General features: G+C 39.6%; 1 protein-coding gene across 1 annotated transcript in view; it reads right to left on the bottom strand.

Annotated features, from left to right (window-relative positions):
- Nucleotides 1-1,357: 1,357 nt before the first annotated feature.
- PALMD (palmdelphin) overlaps nucleotides 1,358-27,711 on the bottom strand; it is a 39,524-nt gene continuing 13,170 nt past the window's right edge. Inside the window, exons 3-8 of the mRNA XM_048499057.1 lie at nucleotides 24,378-24,508; nucleotides 10,954-11,068; nucleotides 8,311-8,344; nucleotides 8,110-8,223; nucleotides 4,766-5,845; nucleotides 1,358-1,784 (exon numbers count right to left, since the gene is read on the bottom strand). Coding sequence (XP_048355014.1) covers nucleotides 1,741-1,784; nucleotides 4,766-5,845; nucleotides 8,110-8,223; nucleotides 8,311-8,344; nucleotides 10,954-11,068; nucleotides 24,378-24,508 — 1,518 coding nt within the window. The 3' untranslated portion in view covers nucleotides 1,358-1,740. The remainder of the gene's footprint in view (nucleotides 1,785-4,765; nucleotides 5,846-8,109; nucleotides 8,224-8,310; nucleotides 8,345-10,953; nucleotides 11,069-24,377; nucleotides 24,509-27,711) is intronic.

The following is a 27,711-nucleotide window of genomic DNA, read 5'->3' as shown; positions in this document are numbered from 1 at the left end:
TCTCAGGTTCAGTCATTGGCAATTTAGCCGAAAGGGTCAAGTAGTAGACCTCTGCTTAAAACCCCCAAGAGTCACTGCCAGTCCAAGTAGAAAGTACTGACTTTGATGAACCAAAGGTCTGATTTAGTTTAAGGCAGCTTTGTGTGACAGTGTGTGACTATAACTCAGCCTAGTCTGGGGTTGCCTCGTAATTAGTAGATGCTTCACCTATTGATAGGAAAATGCTTTTACACCTTTTGGATCACAGAAGAAAACAAGGAGCAAAAGATTCATATGCAGTCAACTTTAAAGAAAGTGGAAGAGGTGAGCATGTTGGCATTAGGATCAATCTTCATTCTTGGTCCTCAACCTTGAGTTTAGTCTCCAATTTCAGGCTTTGGGAGAATTAATCCTGTCCTACTTTGGCCTATTAACAACACGCAAGTTTTGTTGGCAAACTCTTACTCTAGTACAGCGCCAGATCTACTTTTTTTTGAAGGGGGGCAAAAGTATAAAAAGATGCCTCTATATATTATATGCATATTTTTTCTTTATATATGATGATTATATACAAATATAACCAACTTGTAAAAAACTATAGAATAGGTTACGCTACCTTTATGAACTGTTAATGATCAATTACTCTTTAACATCTATCTTTGTATCTGGCTATAATAGTTGATTATTCCCTTAACCCTTCTGCACACATAATAACCAAACCCAAGGAGAACAATTTGCAGACTAGATTTTCCTGGACATTAAAAAAAAATACAGCATGGGAAACACAAAGCTTCACACTCCTTTGCAGCCTGATAAAGTACAGCCTTCCCCCTCAAAAAGCTGTATCTGGTAATTATGCTGTTAGAAGTTAAAATGACTAAATTAAAGCTACTGTACTTTAGTCACTTGGAAAAACAATAATGTTAGGAAATGTTGAAGACAGTAGGAAAAGAGGACGACCTACCATAAGATGGATTGATTCAATAAAGGAAGTCATTGCCCTTTGCATGATCTGAGAAAGGCTATAATTGAGAGGATGTTTTGGAGGTCATTGATTAAGTCAAGTGACTTATTGGCACATAATGTATACGAGAAAGCCCTCCCCATCTCTTTGTAGCAGCCTCATTGGGGGAATGGACTGCATGTGCTGTAACGTGAACCATCTGTTAGGCAATTGAGCCTTTCCCACCTTCTAGCAGCAGTCTAACAAGGGAATGGGTCATGCAGGCTGCAGAATGAGCCATCTTCTTTGGGCAATTGAATATCCCTCAGCTTCTGCGGCTTCCCCCTCTCTGCCCACCCCCAGGGCACCTACCTGCCTGCCTTGTCCCCCCCTCCCGATCCAGCCCTGCTCTGAAGCAGTTTTTCCATGCTGTCATTGCAACGCAAGTAATTTTATTTACTCAGATTCTGCTGCATGGCTGTAGTCCTGTCAAAGACAATGGCTCAAGCAACCTATCCTGTCATAGAGCAACACATGGAGACTTAATTGGGAAAAAAATGATCAAGATTTTTTAAGGGGACTACAAAACCTATATATATATATATTTAGAATTATGTTTGTATGGACAAGGCTAAGTTACCAGAGGACAAAAGTTGCAGTTTCTCTTGGTGGTTCATTTCCCCTAATGTGCTGCTCCTCCTGTGAATATAAGTTTATAGAATCAAAGGCTTTGAGGTCCAAAGAGGATAGAAAAGTTCTTCTTGGTATTCTGCTCTGCTGCTCACTTCCATATATTTAGCAACAAGCTGCTGTGGATGTTAAATGACTTTTTTCCCGAGCTTTGCCATTCTCAATCTTAGTGCTGCAGAAAGAAGCAATAAACAGGGCAATGATTATCACAAGTGTCGTTCCACTTCTATTTCTAAGTCTAATGTTGCAGAGAAAAAGAAAACTTACCTCCAATGACTAGGCCCCAGAGACAAAACATTCTTGTAGAAGCATTAAAAAATGCAAAAATGATTATCATTGTTGAAATCGTACCACTGAGAAAAGACAGTTACCTAATGAATGGGTGCTACATTTTGAATGATTGAAAAAATGGTATAGATATACAAAAATGTTATGATACACAGCCCACAGGTCACTGGCAGGCAGTACAATCCATTTTGTGGAAGAAATCCTCATTGACCTCAATGGGACTTATCCACTACATCATATTGCCTCTTATGCAGAAGATATGTAAATAAACAGGGCACTGACTATACTGCTGAACTGTATCGTAAAGATGCTTCTATTTAGAGTCTGGCCTGTTCTGCTTCTTCATGTTTATAATGTCATTAGACTGGAAATACCTCTGGTTCCTTGGACCCCAACCCTTAGACTTCTCTTTAGTGCAAAGTTATGGAAAGGCTTCATATACTTGTATGTTCACCACAGTAATGATTTTGGTGGTTTAAAATGATGCGCTTTTCAAGGGATCAATGACAACAAATCTAGTCTCCTAGCAGCCAACACTGTGTTGGCATTGTTGTCTTGACTGGCAAGTTTTCCTAGCTTTATTTCCTGGCTTTTTTGTTTCCCTTTTCCTTTTTAGCTTGATTATTATGAGACTGTTTGGGAAAATTACTCATTTCCTAGCATTCTCTGATTATGAAGCGGTGAAGCACAATTAATAATGCAAGGGAAAGGTTGTGTGTGGGTGTGCGTTGTGTATGGTGGGGAGGGGATAGCTTACATACTTGCCAACCCAGAATAGTCCAATAGATAACACAGTTATAAAAAACAGAGGATTAACTCTGACTGGAAATGCCCTCCTCTCTTCTAGAAAGCAACTCTCTGATTTCTGATCTATTTTGACTACTTGCCATGAAGCTTTGGGCCAGGAATTCTCTCAGGGCCAAACTGGATATTAGAGGCAAATTCAGCCATTTACAAGAAATACAGTGAGGACCTGATCCGCATTGGCCATGTGATACAGCAGGAGCAGGAGTTTTCCCCGCGCCCCAGTATTCCCTTTCAGGTATCAAAACAGCTCTCCACACAGCATTTTTTAAATAGACAAATTTTCTGTAAAATGACATTAGCAGCCATTGGGAGGATCTGTGGCTACTATAATGTTGCGTTTGGCCCTCAGCCTAACTTCCTTCTTGAAGTTTTTCTGAGGATAAGCTGGAGTGAAGGCAAATAATATAAGCCTCTTTGTCTCCCCACTGGGGAGAAAGGTGAGATATAAATGAAGTAAACAGAATTTATCCTTGCAACAACCCTGTAAGGAAGGAGTGCCCAAGGTAGATTCCCCACTGAAAAAATGAATCTAGATACATCCAGGTTTAAAAAGAATCAGCACCTTTTGAGCACAGTTTCATGCTCCCCACTGCAGCTCGTGTCTTGGAAATACTTTGATTTCTATCGCGGTTTCAACAATGCAGCACTCCCCACAATCATGCGTTTAGCAGCAATCAGCAGGGCGGGTCTCTGTTCCGATTGGCTGGAGTGCTGTTTTAGGGGCTGAACCTTTTTCTTAAAATATGTTTTTGGGATGAATCCACGTGTATACGTGTATACATCATCACAGAGCTGCCCAATGTAACTTCCCCACCTCTGGTGGTGGCTTTTGATTGGCTAGCACGTTGTAATGGGTAAATTTTCAGGAATGTCCTACTTTTCTGCTCGCAGCTTCGGGATCGCGCAGGTTTACCATTTCAAATTTTTGCAGACAAATCCACATCTTTTTGTACGCACATCTCTTTGTACTTTTGATAACAGGCTGTTGTGAGTTTTCTGGGCTGGGTGGTCATGGTCTGGTAGTTTTTGCTCCTATGGGTGCTTAGATGTTAGAAGTAAAAACTACCAGATTATGGCCACATAGCCCAGGAAACTCACAACAGAAAACTCACAAGCAGTTAAAAAACAATGACATTTGCTGTGAGAAACAGAACATACAAATCATGCAAAACAGATAAGAAAATGGAAGACTTTTTAATTCAGGGTGGACAGACAGAAGACCTGAGATTAGCAGATAGACAAAAGATTTCAGTTATAGTTATATAAAATTTCAAAACATTCAAAGATATCAAACTTGCTTACAGACATTTCAGGTGACATGGACAACATTCAGCCAAGATCAATGCAAAGCACACTTGTTTAGTCTTTGAAGATTAAGGTGCAAAGGTATATTTACATAGTACAAAGTCAGGAGAACAAAAAGAAGCACAAACTCCAAAAAAGGAGATACATATTAGAGGCAGCAAAGCTATTATTTACCTCCAAAATGCAATTGGATCCATTTTTCTCATGTCAGAGAAGCAAATATGTAATCAGTTTTAATCAGTTTTTCAAATATACTATAACCAGAGGATCCAGATTGAGGTTTGTATACTTATACAGATGGTTTCCACATTCTCATTTTCCTAACTAGTAAGTTTCTGTTTCTTTGGTTTTTTTTTCCAGTTTTGCAAGTATTTTCCTGCCTCTAGTGGTCAGTGCAAATTTAAACTGCAAGTTTTTATGCAGAACATAAACCTGTGGGATGTCGAATTGACCACTAGAGGGAGCAAAACACATGCAGAACAGACACCTCACCCCCTCACTCCACCAGGAAACAGGAAAATGAGAATGCAAGAAAGCCAATGATTGCAAATTCTGTGGCTGCTAGTGCATTATTAGAGGTTAAACGAAAGCATTAGGACATAAAAAGCAAGGAAGAAATTGATCAGAAATTATGTATTAGTCTGACAGAGGGAAAGTAACAAGAATGGTTAATATGAAAGAAGAGAATGTACTAAAAGAATTAAGTCTGTTACATGACAGTACAGCACCGATGTGACTTTCCTGGTTTTTTACCTGTTAAGGAAGGCTCTTCAGTTCCATCTCCTGGTAACTGTCCATCCAGTTGAGCATTATAGGTAGAACCACTCAAACTTTCTTCTTGTTCCTTGAGTGATATGGAATTTTTGTAAGGCGATTTGTTCACGTCACCAACAGTTTTGCTGGGAATTCTCTGTGGAATTACAGCTGTTTGGTTGGGTGGTTGATATACTTGGCTGGAAGGACCCACAGGGTGATACAAAGGCGTCTCAGGTTTACTGTCTTCTTCCTCATCATCGTCATCTATGACTACAAGTTCTGCATGGATAAGTCCATCATATCCACAGACAGTTTTATTCAGTTCTTCATCTTCCACCTGCTGGTAGCCCATGAAAATCATTGTAACTGGTTTACTGTCATCCATGTAATGTGGCATAACGTTGGCCACAGTGTAACTAGAATCTTCATTACTTCCTTTTGCAAGAAAAGAGCTTTCATTAGTATTTATGGAGTTCCTGAATGCTATGTCATGTTGATTCTCTCTTATTTTTTGAACTGGTTCCAAAGTATCTCGTATAACTTCTCCTGGGATATTAGGCACCATCTTGCTTGGGGGGCTCATTTGTGCAAGTTTTTCTGTTTGTTGAGGGACTGGAGAATGAGAATTTTCCTGGCAGCCCTTTGAAAGAATATTGCCTTTCAGTTTTTGCCCTTTGTCTTTATTACAGAAGGTCTCACTACAATATTCAAGTCTATTAGTCTTATTCTGACTAGCATCTTTGCCATTTGGTCCCTGGGTTAACTTCTCCAGCTGTGGAGTTGTTGGTCTGCAAAACTGGTTTGAATACACAGGTTCATGATACTCAGTGGGAGACTTTGATTGTTTTTCAGTGGCTTGCCTTAGGAGGTCCTCCACTTCAACAGGGGCAAGGTCATCTACTTCATTGTTCGTTATGCTTCCATTAGCACACACAGCATAAACTGACTTTCTGCCATCGTCATATACTTTCACTCCTGCGCCTTTGAATTCTTCTGATGGAAGAGGAATTGTAGACAAAACTGTGCTTTCCCCTGTCTTCCTGTCTTTTTCTACTTTGATTTCCATAGCGAACAGAGCTGCGGGGAGAAACAGAATCTCTTAAAAACAGGTAATGCAAGAGCTAAAGATATGTGTTGGCAGCATTGTGGGAAGATGTGAGGGGAAAGCCTATGCACACTGCTTGTGGCATCCAATCTGCTTACCTTGGGGCTCTTCACTGAGCAGTGAGGTTGTAGTGGGGTCTCCTCACATTTCTTTGTTTACATGTGAGAAGGCACTTACTGCACAGCCTTTCTGCTGAACTCTCCTGGGTCTGCTTTTCCTTGTTCTCTTAACTCTGCTGATCAACATACTCTCAAAGGCACAGATCTCATCACACCCAGTAGTCTCAAGATTGCTGGCTTTGAAAAAACCTTTAAATTACTTTTATAGCTTTACTGCTGTTATAGCAGTTATAGTGATATTGTAGCCCTTTCCAAAAATAACCACCCCTCCCACAATGAAAGAGGCAAAGCAATATTCTGGAACACATGCTGCTGAAGAAGGGGACCATGTCCTACAGCTGATATTTTCCTCCCCCCCCCCAAACACACTTCCTGCTGCTGTGGGAGGAGAGGCATGTTATTTCAATATTCCTGTATTAGATCTATCATCATTTTGATAGATCTAATATGATACAAATGCTTGAAGTTGAAATAAAAGTTTTTAAAAGCTGTACAACCCCCACATCTACTCTCTGCCACCCCTGTAGTACATGGGGGGTAATTCACACCATCCCTGGGAAAGGCGTAGGGCTGAGTGCATGGAACATTGGGTATATGGCGGAACTAAGCACTTGCTGCTATTATTATATCAATATATCGATATGAGAATTTAGAGGTCAGTGTGTTTTGTCTAAGCCCCTGTAGTTGAGCTTCTTTTCTCGGACTTTCACTTGTTGGCTACCAAAAGATGCTGGCAGGATGAGTAGGAAGCAGGAATCAGCTGGCAACATGGAAGGTGGGGAGTTAGGGGGAAGGTGTTGTCGGCAGTGCGAGGGATTGGGAAGAGTGGAGCTAGGTAGGCTGGCCATGGGTGGAGGGAAGATCTCCAGGGCAAAGCTATGCTCACTGGCAAATCTGCCCCACTCTGGCAGGGAAGCAAATGAAAGTTGCACTAGAAGCGGTATTGCTCACCATGGAGAGAATGGAAAGTGAAAGCAGGGCTCAAGCAAATGCATCTGTTTATGAAATCCTGCCATGACAGACATTTGCCCCTGCCGTATGGCAGATGCTTTATGCATAATCAGCCTGAGAAACCCTTTGATAACTGATGGGGCTGAGTCTGCTTGCTTCTGGCTGCCAACAGTCCTCTATGACAGCCAATGCACCTTTGCTGATGAATTCATATATTTGGGTGATTTGAAATGGTGGTCGGAGATGTACAGCTTGAACCATTGTAAAATGGTTTACACCATTTTACAAAAATGTTCTGGCCTGTCATTGCCTGGGTTTATCTTTACCTTTCATAGGGAAGTTGTGTGGTGGCTATTTAGAAGACTGAGGTAAAAAGTGTTTGCTAGAGGCAGCAGCCCTTGACAAATGGGCCACTCTGGCGATTAAAATAATATTCAGACTAGGGAAGCTGATTCATCAAAGGTGTCAAATGGCATTAACTAGATCCCAAGTTCTTTGGTGTTTTTGCAAAGTTTATGGAAACTAAGAGAGATTAAGGAAATGTCATTCAAATTGTAGCTTGTTTCTCACTGAAATTCATTCACTGAGCTCAGGTTTCCACAGTGATATAATATTAGGAAGGAACTGGTTTGTCTTTTTCCGGTGCCCAAACACTAAGCTTTGGGCATAATAAAGTATATGCTTATTTCAGTCTTTTCCTATCCTTCTCTGTCTCCATTTTGAGGTGATTTGCAAAGGTTACAGAATCTAAATAACCTTAAATCTTGGATGTCATACATGGTAATCATCATCAGATAAATATTCTACTTCTATGTAGAGTTTGTAAGAAGAGTTCAGTAACACTATAAAAACCAACAAGCTTTTTGAAAATATCTAATGAAAGGAGCTTTCTTCAAAGTTTATATCCTAGAAATTATGTTGGTCTTTAAGGTGCTACTGGATTCCAGTCTTGCTTACCCAGCTATTGATATTCTATGCAAATGTGGCTACCTAGGAAAATCAGGACAACTGGCATTGGAAGAACTATTCCTGGATGAGCTGGCTTCCCTCAAGAAAAATGAATATTCACATCAAACAATAAATTAATTTGCCAGACTTCAGACCATCATTTATTCATAGTACTTTACAAGTCTACGCATATCTTAAATTTCATTGTTGAACTGTACCTTTTCGACTTTCTTCATCATCCTCTGTTTTTAGATGTCCTGTTCTTTTAAGTGCAGAAGATCTAAAGGATTTTGGGAGGTCGGGTATATTGGCATATATATAGTCAGCTGATTCTGTGAAAAGAGGCAGTTATTAATTCATACCTTTGTCCTCTGGTGACATGTATAAATTTTCAAATGTTATGTTTTGGTCCAACATACCTTTTCTAGCCTGTACTTTTTCCATCTTCACAGACTGAAGAGAAACAGCAAAAAAATTGTATAGTTTTAAAGAACTTGATACAGAAAACTGACTACTGGTGTCTTTTCCACGCTGGGCAGAATAATTGATAACAGTGAAGAATAACAGAATAATTCAGAAAAATAACAGAATAATTGATAACAGTGAAGCTCAATGATTTATACAGTTACTTGGAAATAAATCTTGGTGTACGCATTGGTGTTTACTTCCATGTAAGTGTGATAAGCTTAAAAATACTTGGGCCAAAATGTATTAAAGCATGTGTTATATCGAAAGTATAGAACAATGACTCCCAAACGATAAACATAGGCTAAAATCCACCCAATCTAAATATGGCCAATTTGTACTATTTCAGAAAGATGCTTAGTCTCAGACTGAATCTATGGAGGAAAGTCATCACATGAATAGTCATTTAACTATGTAACCTTTTGAGTTGTTCAGTGCTCAGGTTCAGCTCTATTTGTGTGTGTGCAAAGTGCCATCGAACTGTAGCCAATTTATGGAGACCTCCTATGGTTTTCATGGCAAGAGCTGCGTAAGGTAACCCAGCAGCTGTACAATAACAGAGCTAAGTGTTTCTGGGTTTGGTCAGCAAACTCACATCAAATAATAGGCAAAATAAATCTTTATTAAAGAGATTTAGAAAGGTGTTGAAAACAAAAGAGCACAGTTCAGCAATGACAGGATGCAAAGAAAATAACAAAGCTAACTTACTACTCACTGAAGTCCTACGATAGCATAGTAGTTCTTGAGGCCTGAAGTTTCTAGAGCTTAGTACAACTTTCTTTTGGGCAGAAAAGAGCAGGTAAGGAGAAGAAAAGGGAAAGGGACCTACAGTCTTCTTGCAATACCACTCTTACGGAAAACACTGCTCATTACCTGGTGACTCCACAACCAATCGTAGGGCTGTACTCATGGAATCTGCCAGGAAACCAGCAAAAAAACCCTCCCAACAGAAACTCTCAGTTGAAATGCATGGTCGCATTAAGTTTGCTAAGGAACTTGTCTTTGAGATAAGCAGCTATGGGGAGGCAAAGAACTAGTTAAGGCTGGCAAAGTCCTCCAAGATGGATACTTTCTTGTCAAGGTGAACAGAGCTGGTTTGCCATTGTCTGCCTCTGTGCAACCCTGGACTTTCCTGGTGGATTCCCATGCAAATACTATGCGGAGATGACCCTGCTTAGCTTCCCAGATCTGATGAGGTCAGGGTCAGGTTCATCTTCAGTCATTGGTTGCTTGAATGTCTTGACTTAGTCCCATACAATGGGTTAATATATTATGTTTCAAATATTGAAATACCAAAAAATCTTATTGGAGTCCTTTTGTAAATTGGATCCTACCATTTTTATAGGGTTTTTTTTGGGGGGGGGGGGAAGTAGGTACTTAGACTTCAGCTTAGTGCTGTGGTGGCGAACCTTTGGCACTCCAGATGTTATGGACTACAATTCCCATCAGCCCCTTCCAGCATGGCCAATTAGCCATGCTGGCAGGGGCTGATGGGAATTGTAGTCCATAACATCTGGAGTGCCAAAGATTCACCACCACTGGCTTAGTGGGATCTGAAAAGAAGCTGACAAAGCTGTCATTCAGGAACTTGAGTTCGAGTCAGTGGGAATTTGTTGCTGCTTCATGAGCTCATACATCTGCAAGTTCCTACTGAAGAAAATTTGCACCTCCATGCTATTTGTGAGGGTCCCCCAGGATTGGATCCTCTTACAGCAAGATTTCAAGGGCTCAGTGCATTGCAACGAGAAGGGAAGGCCGGAAAATCCTGTTCCATGAGTTCTGAACTGCTTGTGGTTTGTTGGCTATAAGTCAGCATTCTTGAAAAAAGGCTTTGTCTGTGGTTTTCCCTGCCCCTGTTGTATCTCCCCTCTCCTTATGAAAAATCAATGAGGCTGCTCAAAGTTGTACATACAGTGCAGTGTTCTCCACCACAGCAATTGCAAAATGTTCCTACAGGCTTGTTTGACTTTCAGTGCGTATGTTTGTTCAGGCTTTCACTGAAAGGTGAATAAAATGTAGAGAATGTTTTTCTTATCTAAGGGAGGCAGGGCACAGAAGGGTTTTGTAATTTTTTAAAAAATATGCTGTTTATATTCTGCCTATGCAGACACACATAGAATCATAGAGTAGGAAGGGTCATACAGGCCATCTAGTCTAACCTCCTGCTCAATTCAGAATCAGCCCAGAGCATCTCAGACAAGTGTTTATCTAGCTGCTGCTTAAAGACTGCCAGAGAGGGGGAGCTCCCTACCTCCCTAGGAAGCTGATTCAACTGTTGCACAACTCTTTCGGTAATTTTGTTTTTCTAATATCCAGTCAGAAACTTTCTCCTCATAATAAATATGAGGGGGATGAGGTGGCCTATAAATTTAATAAACAAACAAACAAACAAATAAATAATAAATATCCATTATTGCGAGTCCTACTCTCTGCCTCCAACAGGAACAGCTCCCGGTCCTCCTCTAATTTTCATTGTATGTGTCAAGTTGAGGTCTTATCCCAATTCCTAGCCTAATCCCCACCTTCTGTTCAAGAGATCATTTTTACAAAGTGACAAAAATTACACCTACAGTAGCGTGTGAAAATTTGACTCTGACCTTTATGATATCTTCTGCTGTCCTTTCAACCGACTTAAGCTTCTTTAGTATGGCCTTTTCTTTAGCTGAGATTGTCAGTTCCTCTTTCTCAAGGTCCTGTATTTCTTTCTCAAGTCTGCAAATGTACAATATTCAAAGGAAGAATGTTTAACAGTTCTGCCAGAAATGAACATCATGCAGAAAAGGTGCCAGATACATCCCCCAGAGTGCAACAGCAGGTTCGATTTGAACTCCATTTGGCTTGATGAGCGACCTTCAAAATGTGTGCTGGGTAATCAAGACTGAAGGTGGTCTTTGACCACCAGCTATGTGAGGGCAGCAGAGAACTGGAGCATCGTGCAAATAAAATTGTTTTTTTTTAGAAAATAGTTTTTATTGAATTTTAAAACATTTTACATATTACATCTCCAAGCTCGCTTCAACACTTGGGCATCCAACATGAGTCCGCTTTTTGTCTATAAAAATTAACTTTGATCCTTCACTTTTGGTCAAATATTGGACCTCGTGGTAACTTAACACATATGTTACCTAAATACCACAAACAAGCCGCTAATATATTTCCCCTTCTCAAGGGTTCGTTTTCCACCCCTCATTTAAATTTCTTGGTTATTTACTTTGAATTGTTCCCTCTCCCCCTCTTAATTAGACCTCGCCTAATAAAATTAACGCTCCAGGTCAAGTTCATAGTGGGAATTATCCCAGTTATTTTGTATTCTTTTCTTCCTTTCCCCTTTTTATTTTATTTTTTAATTTTCTCTCCTTTAATCATCTTTGCTCTTGACTCTCTCAAAGTTTTTCTGAGAAATATTGCCATCTCTCTCACTGGTTCTTTCTCCTGCCTCCCCCCTATTCTTAATTCTCCTCTATATCTCTCAGGCAAAAAACATCTTTAATTATATCACTTAATAACATTCCTTTTTTACAAAATAATATAGACATCTTTAGTACAAATCTCCATTTTATGCTTTATCTCTCATTTAATTTTATTTCTGCTTATCGTGAACTCTTGTAATTATTCTTAATCTATTTAATCTTAAACTCTATAGACCTCTATATATATAGATTGCAATCTTCTCATTGTTTGCCTTGTTTGTTTTGTTGTCTCTCTTCTTTTCATTATTTTCTTTTGCTTTCCTTTAAAATACAAAAGAGTCAGGGTTTATCAGATAAGACAGGTAACATCGAATTCAGGTATTTATAATTACATATTTAGATTTCACTTTTTTCTAGTTTTCAATTTAACATTTTCTCTAGATGAAATCAACATATAATTTCCATGTTTTTTAAATTTCTTCTTAAGTTATCCTTTAACATGGTGGTTAATTTATCCTGCTTCCATTACTTGATACAATCTTCTATTCCAGTCTTCCACGCTAGATGTGTAGTTCTTCCCAGAATTTTGCAATTTCCATTCCCTTTTGCCAAGGGGATTAAATTACATGTGAACAGGGTTGTTATTTACGTTTCTATTGTTTTTATTGTTTTTAAATAAAACCCAGGAGAGAAATTTCTGCTTCTCCTTTGTAATTTGGTTTTAAAATTACTTCAATGAGGCTAATTTTCATCTCTTCCCAATATTTTTTTTATTATTTCACATCTCACCACACATATGTAAAAAACGCTCCTCGAACTTTTTGCACCTCCAACATTTGTCGTTGTTCATACCCTTTTCATTTTATGTAAATTCTGAACTGGAGTATAGTACCAGCTGGAGGGTGTATATTTTTTTATAGTTTTCATGGTGAGGGTCCATTTGCTAACGCAGAATTTAAGCATTATTCCTCCACATATTTTTTTTCCCATTCATCTGTTGTTATGTTTCTCTCCCATGTCCCATATTGCTCCAAATTATCATGTTATCCCACTTATGTTCTCTTGTTCTTGTTTTTATAGTTTAACAACAAATTATATATTTTTTTTTGAATTATTTTCTTATTGATCATCTAACATCATTTTCAAAGCTCTATTCTTTTTTATCTGAAAACCTCTTTTCTGAATCTTTTTTTATATAAGTTTCTTTTAATTGAATGTAGTGGAAACCATTGGCATTTTTTTTCCCTTTGAATTGTTATCTCTTCTTCTCTGTCTCTTTCAAAGTTAATTGTTGAATTTTCCATTTTTAATAGAACTCCCTTGTAATGCGTTCCCCATTTATCTGTATTGCTGAATTCCTTTGCAATTTTAAGTGATTCTATTCTTGAGATCCATGAGGGGTCTTTTTCTCGTAAAACCAATTTTTTATATCTTAGCCATATCCTGGCTGGGGAATTGCTTTTTTTTTTTCTCAATCAGAAGTGTGTATTAAAAGTTGTTAAGGTTTCTATTGTCATGCGTTCTATGGGGAAATAAAAAGTCAGTGGCAGCCTCTATATAGATTATATCCCTCTAATGTAAGTAGATTGGTGTTTTTTAATTCTATCCATTCTTTTCATCCACGTGAACTGTGTACACATGCCATTCGTAATATAGTTTCAGATCTTGAAGTGCAAAACCCTCCATAGAAAGTTTTTTTTTTTGATCATTCTGTAAATATTTAATTCTGTTTCTTTTTACCGTGCCCTTTATATAAATTTATTGATTATTGTTTTTCCACTTCTGGAATATTTTTGTCCTGATAATATTACTTAGGTAAGTTCTTGCAATAATACATTAGTTTACGAACCGCATCGCTATTCTAATTACTGCAATTCTCCCAGATAATGACAAAGAATTAGCCCCTTCCAATTTATCTAAGTCTCTTGGTTGAATTTTCTCTGGCCAAGTTTTCCCATAGTTATCTCTCTTAAATAAGTTGTTGTTCTTAGTTCTTGAACTTCTATACCCAAATATTTTACCTTGTTCACTACTTCAAACCCTGATCTTTTTTCTTGAAATTTTCTGCTTCTTTTATGTTTTACATTTAATAGCAGTGTTTTCTGCTTTTCTCTTGTATTGATTTTTTAATCCTGCCAATTTACCAAATTGTTCTATAATATCATTTACTCTAATAATTTTTTCTATAGGGTTTTCTATGACCAGTATCAGGTCAAGATATGCCTTGTATTTGTAAGTTTGATCTTTCACTACCAATCCTTTTCCCATTCTTTTTTTTCCCTTATCTAATCTATTAGTAGGAGGTATGTTCTAGGATATAAGATAAATAACAGGGGATAGTGGGACAACCTTAATGCTTGTACCTTTGGTTATTTTAAAATTGTTTGGACAGTTGATTATTTTGATTCTAATTTTTCTTGCTGTCTGTTTATGATATATTTGTTTGGAATTGCTTCCCAGGAATGGTCCTTCTCTATCCCTCTTTTTTTTAATCCTTTTTATCATAAAAAAAGCCTCAATTTACACCTGTCAAAAAGCTTTGCTATGTAATTCAGGAACAACAATAGCTTATATGTTTAGCTTGGGTTTTATTTTTTCTGCATAATTGGATAATATTTTAATACCATCGCTCTTTATGTTATTTTTTGCTTGTCTGTTGGGTATGAATCCTGTCTGGTTCTCATTTATATATTTTCCTACATATTTCTTTAATCTTTCACTTAAGATTTTTGTGAAAATTTTGTAATCCAAATTAATTAAAGAGATTGGTCTATATTTACTTGCCTCCAAAATTTCTCCTTCTTCTTTTGGTATTAGTGTTATTTCTGTTTCTAGCCAAGATTTTGGTAGTGCTTTTCCTTTCATTATATTATTAAAGATTGTTTCTAATTTTGGTACTAGAATTGCTTGTAATTGTTGGTAATATATTTCTGTAAGGTTATCTGGTCCTGGAGATTTATCTTTTTTCAATTGTTTTATTATCTCTTGAATTTCTATAAAGAAAGCTGTTATTAATTTGTTTTAGTTGTCTATTTCTTTCTTTTTTTCCAGGTAATCGGTGAAGTCTATTTCTTCTAAATACTTTTCTATTTCTTTCTCATCTGGCCTGTCTTGATTTCTTCTGTGTATAGTTTTTTATAAAAATTTGTCGAAACTTTTTTTCTATGTCTTCTTCTCTTTCCTAATCTATCTTATCTTTTCTTTTTAATTAAGCTACAATTGTTTTTCCAATTCTGTCTTTCCTTTTCTTTAATTCTATATGCAGAGCCATTTCCTGGGTTTTGTTTGCCCAAATTCATCCCCCCCCCCTTTGTTTTTTAGAAATTTCAGTTTTTACAAAGTTTCTCTTCTGTAAAATAGCCCTTTAATCTGTGCTCTAATTCTTTCCATTTTGTCTTCTAATTTTTTTTTTGTTTGCCTGGTCTTTTTAAACTCTCTTTCTCCAAGATTCTCTTAGAGGTATTATTTAGTAGAATTTAGTTCTTGGATATCTCTTTTGTTTCATTTTTCTATCTTGTTGTTTTTTTATTAAGTCCTCTTTGCATCACGCTTTGTACTAGTATCCCAAATTATTGACTTCGCCTATGCTGTCTGGGTATCATTAAGTTTGAAAAGATTCTTTCCATCTCTTTCTCCGCATTTTTGTTTGAAATACTTTTTTGTTAGACAATACCTTTATTATTAACTTCCATTGTCTATTATTCCCCTCTCTTTTTTTTTTGATAGATCTGCCATATGGCAGTGGTTATGGTCTCCTATTACGCTTGGTAAGTATTTTATATGTTTTATGTTTTTTTCATAATAGTTCATTTGTGGTCTGTGATCATATCTATATATTCTTGTGGAAGGGATTTATGTCTATTGGAATAAAATGAAATGTCCTTCGTCTGACCCTGTGTTTCTCTCCAGACATCTTTAATTTTTCAAATTTTTTCACTTAGTTGAAAAAAGGATTTTGGTAATTTGTTTAATTCTCTCTTTCCTCCCCCTTTCTTATCTATTTTGGGATCTACTAGTCCGTTGAAATCTCCTAATATTATTACATTTGTATACATATGTTGTGCCAGTTCGTTCGTCAGTTTTCTATAAAAATTAGATTTCCCTTCATTAGGGGCATAAAATTCCTACCCCAATTAGGCGTTTGTTCTCCATTTATTGATACTTCCACTCCTAATACTCTCCCTTGTCCATCATTAAATACCTCCTTGGGGTTAAGGAATTCCTTTATATAGAAAGCCACTCCTTTGTTTTTTTTGTGTTGCATCGAATTGCAAAACAAAAGTCCAATTCCTTCCTGTTTTAAATATTGTTTATCTTTATCTTTTAAGTGTGTTTCCTGGATGCATACAATCTCTGCTTTTTGTTTTTTTAAATAACTAAAAAAGCATTGTTTTCTTTTTTTTTTGGGGTTGTTTTAATCCATTAATATTGATTGAGAATATGTCCAACGCCATCTTTCTTTCTCCTTTCTCTCTCTTGTTTGTGTATATACGTTTTCTTAAGTTTAGTTCTACTTCCTATTGTCCACTATTTTGTATCATTATAAATGTAAATATGAGTATAAGTTTGAACACAAATACGGGTACAGCCCAGAGGAGGCTCTTTAATATGTGGTATGTACCAATGCTTATTTCTTACCATCTCCCCTAGAATTGCCAACAGTTAGCATCTTTCTCTATCTACAAGCTATATATTTATTTAAATAATTCATTACTTAGAAACTAACTCTTATTTCTATATATTAACTTAAACTATCCTTATTCCTATCCCTTATTTCTACCTTATTTCTTGTATATATATCTTATTTTGCTATATATAACACATATAACTTATATTAAAGCAAAATACAACAGAAATCAAAATATTTATATACTTCCGTGTCTTCTCTTCCTCTTCCACTCCTTCTTCTCCCCCTTACGTCCTCTCGATCATCTTCTTCCTGTGGTGATCTAAAAAATTATCCATTCCCTCTAAGGAGTCTACAGTAATCCTTTTCTGATTCTGTAAGAAGGTAAGACCTTCCAGCTGCAGCCACCTGTACGTAATTTTATTTTCCGTTAACCAGGACACCAATGGTTGGTAGCCTTTTCTTTTCTTACGTATGTATAGCGGTATCTCTTTAAGCACAATCACTTGTTTTTGATTTATTAACAGTCTCTGTTTTGCATGGGCCTGGAGGATTTCGTCTCTATATATTTTTTTCGTGAAAGTTACATTTATATCTCTAGGGAGTTTCCTAATTCTTGCTGTTCTTGAATTTATTCTATAAACCTTGTCTATGGCCTCCCAAACTTCTTCTTTTCCTAAAGATAATAACTCAGCTATTGCATCTACTACCATTTTTCTTGTGTTTTCATTTTCACTTTCCTCACAGCCTCTCAGTCTTAATGCAATGCTTTCATTTTAATTCCTAGTAAGGCCATCTGGTTTCCTTTTTACTTTACTTCAATCCCATTTTTGACTATTCCTGTTCTAACATCCAGGGTAAGTAAATGTTGTTATTTGCCAGTTTAATTTCTCAGATTACTTCCATTTCCTTTATGATATTTTCTTCCAACCTTTTTTCAGTTGGCTCCAAGGTCTTTTTTGACTTCTGTCGAGATTCCATTTCCATTTTATCCTTAGATCGATTTCCTAGTTTTGTCAACCGCTGCCTTTAGCTTCTTTCTCATCAATGGAATCTGGTGATGGTCTCCTCTTTGTGTCTTCGTGCATCATGGCCATCATTTCAGTCATTTTTTCTAATTTACTGTTCATATCTTCCCCGTTTTTATCTGGGGTTTTTTATGTCTTTTAAATCTTGTATTCCCTTTTTTGTGTTGTTCCTCGTGGCCATTTTAAATGATCCTCCTCTCGGTTAATTATCTCTCGGTTTGAAAACGTGCAGGGAAATTACAAAAAGATGACGCAAGCGGGAGGAGAAATGAGGGAACGGGGGGTGGTTTCTCTCCTCCTCTGGGCTGTCTCCGCCTCCCTTTTAGCTCTCCATTCTCCCCCTTTCCAGTCTTTTACAAAATCCCTTCCTGTTCCTGACAGTTATCGGCACTCTATGCCTTTGTGTGCCAGTCACTTCCTGTTTACGTCGTTCCTCTATAGTATTTTCAAACGTCCCCTTCTGGTCTATTTTTCTTCCGGGTGCGTCATACCACCGCGCAACTCTCCGCCTCTTTCATTTGTTTTATTTTCATGAAGGTTTGCCGATGTTTCTTTAAATAAGTTTGTATTGTCTCTAGAAGGGAAAGCACTGGCTGCGATTTCCTCTTGCCATGCTACCACCCTCTTTTTTGCTAATGACTTTTAAAGCGAAACCGTTCAAGTATTTACTCACTCCTCGGATTTGGCTGGGTCGGAATTTCTCAGCGTTTTTTCTTCGTTGCTTTCCTCTCCCAGAGCTCTAATCGCTTCACCTGGTTCTATCTTCACCGGTGTCAATTTTAAGGAGTGCCTCTGGTAATTGGTTTTAATCACGTCTTAATATCAGCTTGCAGTTCTAGGCGGCTCGGTTGCTCTGCCAATGGCTTCTTGCCCCCCCTCTGTCCCGGGTCTGCTCGCTTTTGCTCCTGTCCTGTATCTCACGCGATTATACTGCTCGCCGGGCCGTCCGGAGTTAAGTCTTCGAACTCACCCCTTAATGCCCCTTGTTCTCAGGGGAGCTGAAAAGATATTTTTCAGAGGGTATTTGAGTTAAAACGGGCTCAGAGTGCGCTCCGTTAACGGGAGCTGCCGGCGTCTTCGCAACCCGAACCGGAAGTCTGGCAAATAAAATTGTTAAATGTAAGTCCCATTCCACACTGTCTTCTCATTAAGTATTATTTATTTATTTATTTATTCATTGATTGATTGATTGATTCATTGATTGATTGATTGATTGATTGATTGATTGGGTTTTATATACCGCCCTCCCCCGAAGGGCTCTGGGCGGTGTACAACATAACTTCACAACAACATATAACTAAAACCCATTAAAATTAAAATACAGTGGTCAATACAATAAAACGGCATCCAGTGATAAAACCCTTATTAAAACATAACTTCCATAAGTATCCAAAGTGATGCCGCGCTCTTTCACAAGTTTACACAGCTTCCCTCCATGCTTTTGCCTGTTTTCCTCTTTTCTTTTCAGTTTCAGCCTCAGAGCAGCCCTTGGGGGTAGGTTTAGAGCTGCCAACCTCCAGGTGGTACCTGGAGATCTCCCACTATTACAGTTGATCTCCAGCTGACCAAGATCAGTTCCCTGAAGAAAATGGCTGCTTTGAAAGGCAGACACTATCACACTATACCCTGCTGAAGTCCCTCCCCTTCCTAAATCCTTCCTTCCCGAGCCTCCACCCATAAAATCTCCAGTTATTTTTCAACACAGAGCTGGCAACCCTAGGTAAATTACAGTGCAATACAAAGGAAGGCTGGGGGGGGGGGAGGGGGGACGAGACGACTGAAACTGTTGTGGATGGAGTGTGACCAGCATAAATGTCTCTTGTGCTTGGATGAGGGGTGTTTATGATGGCACTGGGGCACATACATCATCACCGGGGAATTGCATGGGAGTGTGATGTATAGGTCCTTGCGCAGATATTGCACCAGCACACCAGGACTTGCACCAGCACCAAAGGGGGTGGGACTGACATTAGTTGGCTCCCTACGCCCTTTTGAGCCAAGAAAGCCCACTTTTTCCAGAATAAAATTGTGCCAGCAAAAACCATGGTGCAGCCATAGAACTGCATTACTGGACTGCAAAAAAAGGCCCTCCAGTTGGTGCCTCATCCAAGAACTCCAATCGGTCCCAGAAATAATCATAATTATGCTTCTATTGACTGCACGACTTCCAGTGTGTGTTTGTATGTCAACCAGTAAAAGACATACATTTAAAAGTCAAGCCTGATTTTACTTTTATGTATATCTGAAATTGTTTCACATGCAACCTGCATTGACTGTTACAAAGATTATATTATTTGTTGATTGTAGGAGTGTGTTTATGCTGCATTATGACCACTGAAGAAGATCCTATGGGCTGAAACATGTATAGTCTTATGGTTTTTATTGTGTAGTCAATTGACCTGTTTCATATGATTCCTCATGTGTATGAAGTTTACCTTTTGAGGTTTATGTTTTTAATTATTTTAAAGTGAAATTTCAAATAATAAGTATATTTTTGTAATATAATTTTTGATTATTGTGGCTCAAATTCAAGGTTCCTAAATGGCCTGAAACCAGACTACTTGCTGGAGTGCCCTCTGCCATATAAACCTGTGCAACACACACACTCACAGAGGCCCAGCAGGAGGGAGGGCTGAGGACACAGCTGCTGATAGCCCAGGAACACCCCACTCACGTGCACACACAAGCTCTGCAGGCAAACTCCTGTCAGGAATGTACGCTGTCACCTTTTGCGGGAAAATTGACTTTTCAGACGCTTTTTAACAGTAAGACAAACTAGAATTTATTTACAGACTTTATCTCTATTTGATGGGACAGAGAGTTTTTTGCTTTTCTTTTTCTTAGGCAGAGAATACTTAGATGTTACAAATAAAATGTTTCAGTTCCGAAAGTATACTTTCATACTCTCAGTAAAGACCTTCAGGATAAACCTTTCCTCACATAGGTGCTGTAAGCAGCCAGCATTCTAGCAGCATTCTCTCCTGACGAAAGCTCAGAGCCTGTGGCTGGCATCTTCAGAGGATCCTCTGCAGATGCCAGCCACAGATGCAGGCGAAAGGTCAGGAGAGAATGCTGCTAGAACACGGCCATACAGCCCGGAAACCACACAGCACCCAAGTGATTCCGGCCGTGAAAGCCTTCGACAATACACTTTCCTACACAGTCCTGAACAAGATCCTAAATCATCCACCCTTTACTCCTCGGATTTCACACTGGGCTGGGACAGAACAAGCTCTGGGGTTTCTCTAAACCCTCTCTTGACTCTGCCAATTATACTAACACACCCTCAGGAACTCTATGGTCCCATATCTAGGTGTGGCCTCCTTCAAGACTATAACCAAGCCCTTTGTGTGGCCTTCATGTGGCCCATGAATAGATTTTCCCTCTGTTCTTTCACCAGCACCTGGCCACCTAGCCTCTGATGAAATCTTTTCCTCTCAGCTTTTAAGAGATTTCTTTGAGAACTCTGGCACACTGCCATTCCCACTCTGTCTCTGTCTCTCACCGTCTCTTGACACGATCTGTGACTGACTCTCTCTCTGTTTCACTTGATCTATCTCACTCAGGTGAGCCCACACCCTCTCTGTGCTTCTGGCGAACAGCAGCTCAGTTGGCCAATCAGGTGGAGCTTTAGTTAACTCATTGTGCTCCTGTTCTGGCTGAACTGGACCTTTTAAATTAACCATTTATCCAGTAATCCATTACAACCCCTCCTGGATGCTGAGGTCATGGGGGACCTGCTGATAGTCCCTTCCCACTCTGACGTGAGGGGGATAGAGGCTGCATGAAGGGCTTTCTCTGTGATAGCCCCCACTTTGTTGAATGCCTTCCTATTAGAGTCCAACAGGTGTCGATTCTATACACCTGGTTGAGACTGTAGTTTTCACTCGAGTGTCTGACTGACTGATACCATCTACCCCCAGATCACTGGGATTGCTTGGAACTTGTCCTCCACCTGCACCTGGGGGCAGGGTTAGGAAGGGGGTGGCTTTTAGTTATGTTCTTAGGAATTTTTATCTGGTTATGATGATGTTTTATTGTAATGTTTTATTGTAATGCTTTTTTAGATTGTTGTAAACCACCCTGGGATGTATTTGAATGGCAGGATAGAAATCAACCACATAAATAAATATTTTCATGGGTTGAGTATAGCTCTCTTTGTTTTGTTGGTTATAGTGTCTTCTATCACAGTTGCCCTATGGAAAAGCTTAACATTAAGAACAACATATTCCTTCCAGAAGTGTATTCTCTTAAAATTCAATTCTTCTCTCTAACTTGGGCATGAAAATAAGTGATTGGATGTCAAAATAAATTTTAAAATAGATTATTTAAAATAGCTGACTTTTAATAACAGCTAAATAATTCACAGCATTGCTAATGGCAAAGATGACTATTTATTGTAAAGCTGCTAATACAGTAGTGGGTCTTTAATATAAATTCTGAGTAAAATCCATTTACTGATCACATCCCATGAGCATCTGTTACATGCATGCCATTTGATGATCTCTCTCCAGGATTGAACTTTTCTCCATTTGCATTCCTCTTGGCAGGTAGCCCTCTTAATTTTAGACTGATGACTTTTGTTAAGAACTGTTGACATCTATTCCTGTAAAAGCCGTAATACATTTTTGGGAATTGCATCAATATAGAGCCGTGATGGCGAACCTTTGGCATTCCAGATGTTATGGACTACAATTCCCATCAGCCCCTGCCAGCATGGCCACCACATGCTGGCAGGCTGATGGGAATTGTAGTCCATAACATCTGGAATGCCAAAGGTTCGCCACCACTGATATAGAGCCTTTATGGAAGGGACAATGATTTGGAGCAGGCCTGTAAGTAAAAGGTCAAAAGAAAGGAACAAGATTGCAGGGAAATGAAGCTAGGTGGCCTATCTGCATTTCAGGTAATCCTACATGAATCAATTAAAAGACAACAGTGTGAAAGCAGCATTATACTGTGGACAGCAGGAATGTATGCAATCAAGTTTTAAGTGGTATAGCATAAAATGCAATATGTTAGCAACAAATGTGCATTTTACACTAGCTTTATCAAGTGTAAAGAGTGGCACGGGACTTACCCTGGGCTGCAGATACTGTCCTGGGGAGGCAGGAGGCTGGTCCATCCTCCTGTGCCAGCTGCCAGACCCCATGTGGGCTGGGCAGTATTTTGCTGGGCCAGCACAGAATGTTGAGTCTGCATGGGGGCAGGGCCAGGGCCAGGAAGAGAACATGGCCTCATATGGTCACATGAGGCACTTCCAGCTTCTCTCTGGCTTCCAGATAGCCTTATTGGCCTCTTATAGGCCTGATGGGGTATACCTCTATACAGGGGCATGGGTACTTGGCTTTACAGCTTGCAGCAGACACTGTGTGATTGGTTGTGGGCTTGGGAAGCTTTGGTGGGAGCAGGGTTATGAGGGTGCCATTTGCACTTTGGTGGGTTGTGCATGGGGATGGAACCTTTTGGGGGAGGCCTAGCCTTTGTCCCTGCCTTGGCATTACTGGGAGCCCCTCTAAGGGCCTTGGAATGGGGTGGGCCTTGGTGCCACATGCCCAGATGGTGGGCTGCTGGTGGGCCTGCACCCCCAGGCAGCACAGGGAGATCCATCCAGTGGCCAGTGCCCAGATGGCTTGCATCAATTTGCTGCTCCAATTCCCCCAGCACTGGGCTTGGGGAATGGTGTATGTTGCATTCAGCAGGTATGCAGCCCAGGGATAGGATATGCCCCCTATGCTGGGCCTCAGCTTCCTATGCCAATAATCAATAAAACCAGGCTGTGGCCAATTTTGTACCACAAGAATGTTGTGCAGGGTGTTTATTCATGGACCAGTAACCCCTGTCCTCCCTTTAACCAGCAAAATCTGGCATTGACCAGACAACTCTAACACGCATACATGAAACAGAACACATGCATTTGTTGTTTTGTAATGTGAGAAGAAGCCCCGCTTTAGACCAGCTTTTTAAATAACCCCATTGCTTGCATCTTGTAGGCTCTGATGCTTATGGAGTACTAGTAAAAGCCTCCTGTACAGATTGTGGAGTGTATTTTTTAATGTGAAGGCAGAGTATAGAGATTGAAGCAGGTGTTGCCATGTGCTGCTTGGTAACATGGCAGGGGAGTTATTTTGATGCCGATTCCTATTTCCAAATCCTTCCTACTCACAGGATGTAGAAAGCCTGTGTCTACAGTTGCAGAGGGACCTGTGTGAATTTTGAAGCCTCAGACGCAAAGACGAATCTTAAGAGACATGGAAATTGCTGTTTAAAATGTTGGCTAGTGAGGATGTAGAAAGTAACTATTTTTAATTCAACACCCATTGCATTCTGCACAACAGATGAAATCCTATTTTTAAAAAGAATTTTAGAAAAGGGATTCTAAGCACAACTGCATTTGTGTAGTGGAAATTTCCTACCACACCTGTCCCACTGAAGTTTGAGGTGCGACTCCTGGATTTTTGGGAACCATGTGGTGTACAAAGGGCTTAGCAGAAACCATACACAAGCTGAAATGCCTCTTACATTAGTTGAAGGAAGCTTAGAGTCCAACTTTCAAAATTTACATACTTTGCTAGTGTAAAATCTATTTGAAATAGTGGTCTTCATAAATAGTCATACAGGACATCTGTAGTATACTGCAACATTTCAGGAAATGTTGCTTCCTTGACGTTATCACTGTCACCCAAATGGCAGAAGTTTTTAAAAAGTCAATATCTGACCATTCCAAGTGTTGACATTTTAAATGTCAAATGCTTCACTTTCTGCCATTTGGATTTAGAAAGCATGATGAAATCCCAGTCAGCTAGACGACATTCAAAACTGACCTGTAATTATTCGACTGGCAGAATACAAACAGCTAGCTTAGAGGCACTAATCTCCCTGTTCAGAATAGAAATTTTGATCTACGCACAAAGCTTTTAATGGTAGAAGGGTAAAATCAAGAATTTGAGCAGTACCTGAGGATATTTTGTTCCAGCTCATTCATCCGTTTCTGATCCTCTCGATTCTGGTTTTGCATTTCCTCTTGTTCTTTTGCAGTGAGAGTATTTAATCCATCCCAGAGCCATTTCTCACGCAAGGCTTTTTTCTATGTATAAATATTTCAAAAAATTTCCATTAGAAATTTGATTTATCTGCCATACATCTGGCATAAGTCCATATATTAGACCTGTACTGGCTATACTCTAGTCTACAACCTTGCAGGCTCTTCATCGTTTTGAAGATTGAGTATGTTTTCTGCAAGTCTAAAAGAGCAGTGTCAGAACTTGTTCATCTTAACAAACAGCATTTCTGCCTTAATGGCATATGAATAAATTTGGGAGACCTCTTCTTTTTTACTTCCACTTCTAGTAGCTTGACAGTGTAGACATCATATTAACAGCATGTCCATGTGGCAATTTTCCACATTTTGGTATCACCAACAGGGATTCAGACATCTGATAAAGGGGACAGACTATACCGTAAGATAACCCTAGAACAGTGGTGGCGAACCTTTGGCACTCCAGATGTTCTGGACTACAATTCCCATCAGCCCCTTCCAGCACGGCCAATTGGCCATGCTGGAAGGGGCTGATGGGAATTGTAGTCCAGAACATCTGGAGTGCCAAAGGTTCGCCACCACGGCCCTAGAACATTCATCACCCTGTAGCTCACGTGGACATTGTAGCATAGCCAATAGTGCTGCCATGGCACTATTCTATTTCTACTCTATCATGGCACTTTTCTATTATGCAGTGACTGGGAGATTCTGGGTAATTCACCTCAGAATTTCATAGGATTGTGTCCTTTGAGTAAACAGGGCCAAGGAACTGGAAAATCTGTCTTGGGATTCCGTTTTTTAGGATAGTGGAAATGTAGAAAATATCTAGTTAACAATTACTAACATTTACAGTGTTTAATTTAAATATTGAAGCATTTCTTTCTTCCATATCTTTTGATTTGTAAAATAGTCCATTTTAGTATTTGTCTGTTGTGGTTTTACCCCACACAGGGATATTTGCACAACAGGGAAATACCAAGACAAAAAGGAAATGAACACTGTCACCACTACTACATTGCTTGGGAAGGGCTTTATAAATTACTTGGGGACTAATATGTTCTTATTGTTGTAAGGGGGAGGAACCTAAAAAGCGAACCCACCCCCTCCCCCGGCTTGCCAGGCCCAGCAGAAGCCGCTGCTGGGCTCCCCCGCCCTGCCCCACCCCACCATCCAGGCTGTGTGGCCCGGAGCAGCTTGGTGGGGCTGGGCGGTTGACCAGTCAGGCTGCTCTTTGCAGCTGGCTGAACTAAGGTAAGTGGGGGGGGGAGTGGGAGTGGAGAGCAGGGGTGGGGGGCCATGGGAGGTGAACTTACCTTAGTTCAACCGGCTGCCCCACCAGGTTGCTCTAATGGGGGGAGGCATGGGAAAGGGGCGCGGGCGGGGCCCAATGGGGGGGGGGCAGGAGCCTTTTTGCCCTGGGTGGCATTTCTCCCCCCTACACCCTTGTTAGAACCAGCTACAGTTTGCCTTTCATCCCCAGCCTTTCATCCCCAAGTTTGATTTTCTTTTCTTTTTTGCTCCTTTAGTTTCAATCTTGCTTTCTGCTGTAACTTTTGATCTTCCTCCCAACTCTGTTCCTTTGGAACTGTCTGCTTCATGGGATTCTTGATTGGAGAATACCAAACATTTATATATTTGGTTATTCGCAATGGTTCAGTGACCAGGAAGCATGAATTCTGGACTGTCAATACTGGACATCTAGCAACTTTATTCCTCTCTCTGCTTGTAAATCTTTTCCCCCTGCTCATTCAATTATCTTATAGCTGCCCTTGTTGCTCTCAATAAAGTTAGGTGCTAAGCCTAATAGCCATTGGATGTTTCTCTGGGAAATGGATATGTGAACAATTTTAAAGGAATCTGTATCCTGTGTAGACTGTTTCTTTACTCATAAGTTACCTCTGGACAAAATCTTTTGTGGAAAATTCAGTAGAATGAATGCTGTAGCAAAGGGATCAGATTTTTTTTTTTTTGGTAGAACATCTCCCACAATGAGTGGGATGTGAGAAGTTTTCTCCCCCTCTTGCAGTTACAAGCAAAAATATCTGACCTGCCACAATATATTAATAACATTTGTCACAATATTTCTCAGGTTCTGCTTCTTCTGCACTTTTGCTTTTCATGTGTTAAAAAGGTACTAGTTTATCATGGGACCATATTCTAGCAAGTCATGGGGAAGCTGTAGGAAATGCTCACTGAACTGGGAGAATGCAATAAGTAATCCAGTTTCTAACAAAAGTCCTCAATGGCAGCCCTAAAACCAGTTTGGACCCGAATACTTTGGTTACCAATTTATTTATGGGCCTAATTCAAAGTGCTGATGTTAATCTTAAAGAGCCCTAAACAGAGGAAGAAGGTATTTGAAGGACCACTATGGTCCTTTCTTTTGTATTGAAGTTAGTGGGCTTTTATGTATGCAGGGGGTTATCTGCAGTTGTGTGCGTTGCAGTGGGTTTTCCCTGTGGTTTTTGGTTTGAACAGGATTCTCCCACTGTGAAGTGTTCATAGTCAAGCTCATCCACCATTTGGCCTGCCTCCCTCTTCCTTGTTCTGCTGGATTGGGAAGAACATCTGTTGTATGGTCAGGGGAAGCTGGGAGGAGCGAGGAAACCTGAAGCAAATGAAACACATGTTGCTTCCCCTTGCTTTCCCCTGAAAATCTGCACGTTAACCAGTCTCAAAAACTGTAGCAAAAGTCTGATCTGAGAGTGTGGTGAGTTCTGAAGAGTAAGAAACGTGTGCATAACTGAGAATCTAATCTGAAAGGAATGTATACTGAATGTGAAGGAGACCAAACGTGCGTAATCAGCAAGAACATGGAGCCATGCTCCACAAGCTACAGTTAGGTAACATTGGGCACTTTCGCACATGTAGAATAATGCACTTTCAATGCACTTTGCAGCTGGATTTTACTGTGTGAAGTAGCAAAATCCAATTGCAAACAATTGTGAAAGTGGACTGAAAGTGCATTATTCTGCAAAGAAAGTGCCCATTATGGGCAATCCACATCAGATGCTGGGGTTTTTCTGTATATGCAGATTCCAGGCCATTTTTTTAAAATAGCAGGTTCCTTAAATTTGAGTGGATCACTTTAAATAGGGAAAATGGCTTAAACCACATTCTCTCAAATCACATCTCAGTCCAAATTGGGGCCCTGCATGCTGACTATGTAAAAAATGTAAACGCTGTGTGCTCTAGATACTTGCTGGCAGATGTACTTCCAGGGCTGGCTTAATAGCTTGTGATATATTGCT

The sequence above is a fragment of the Sphaerodactylus townsendi genome, linkage group LG05, assembly GCF_021028975.2.
Source record: "Sphaerodactylus townsendi isolate TG3544 linkage group LG05, MPM_Stown_v2.3, whole genome shotgun sequence".
NCBI classification, from domain to species: domain Eukaryota; kingdom Metazoa; phylum Chordata; class Lepidosauria; order Squamata; family Sphaerodactylidae; genus Sphaerodactylus; species Sphaerodactylus townsendi.
Note: the sequence above shows the minus strand (reverse complement) of the source record. Positions and strands in the feature narration are given on the sequence as shown.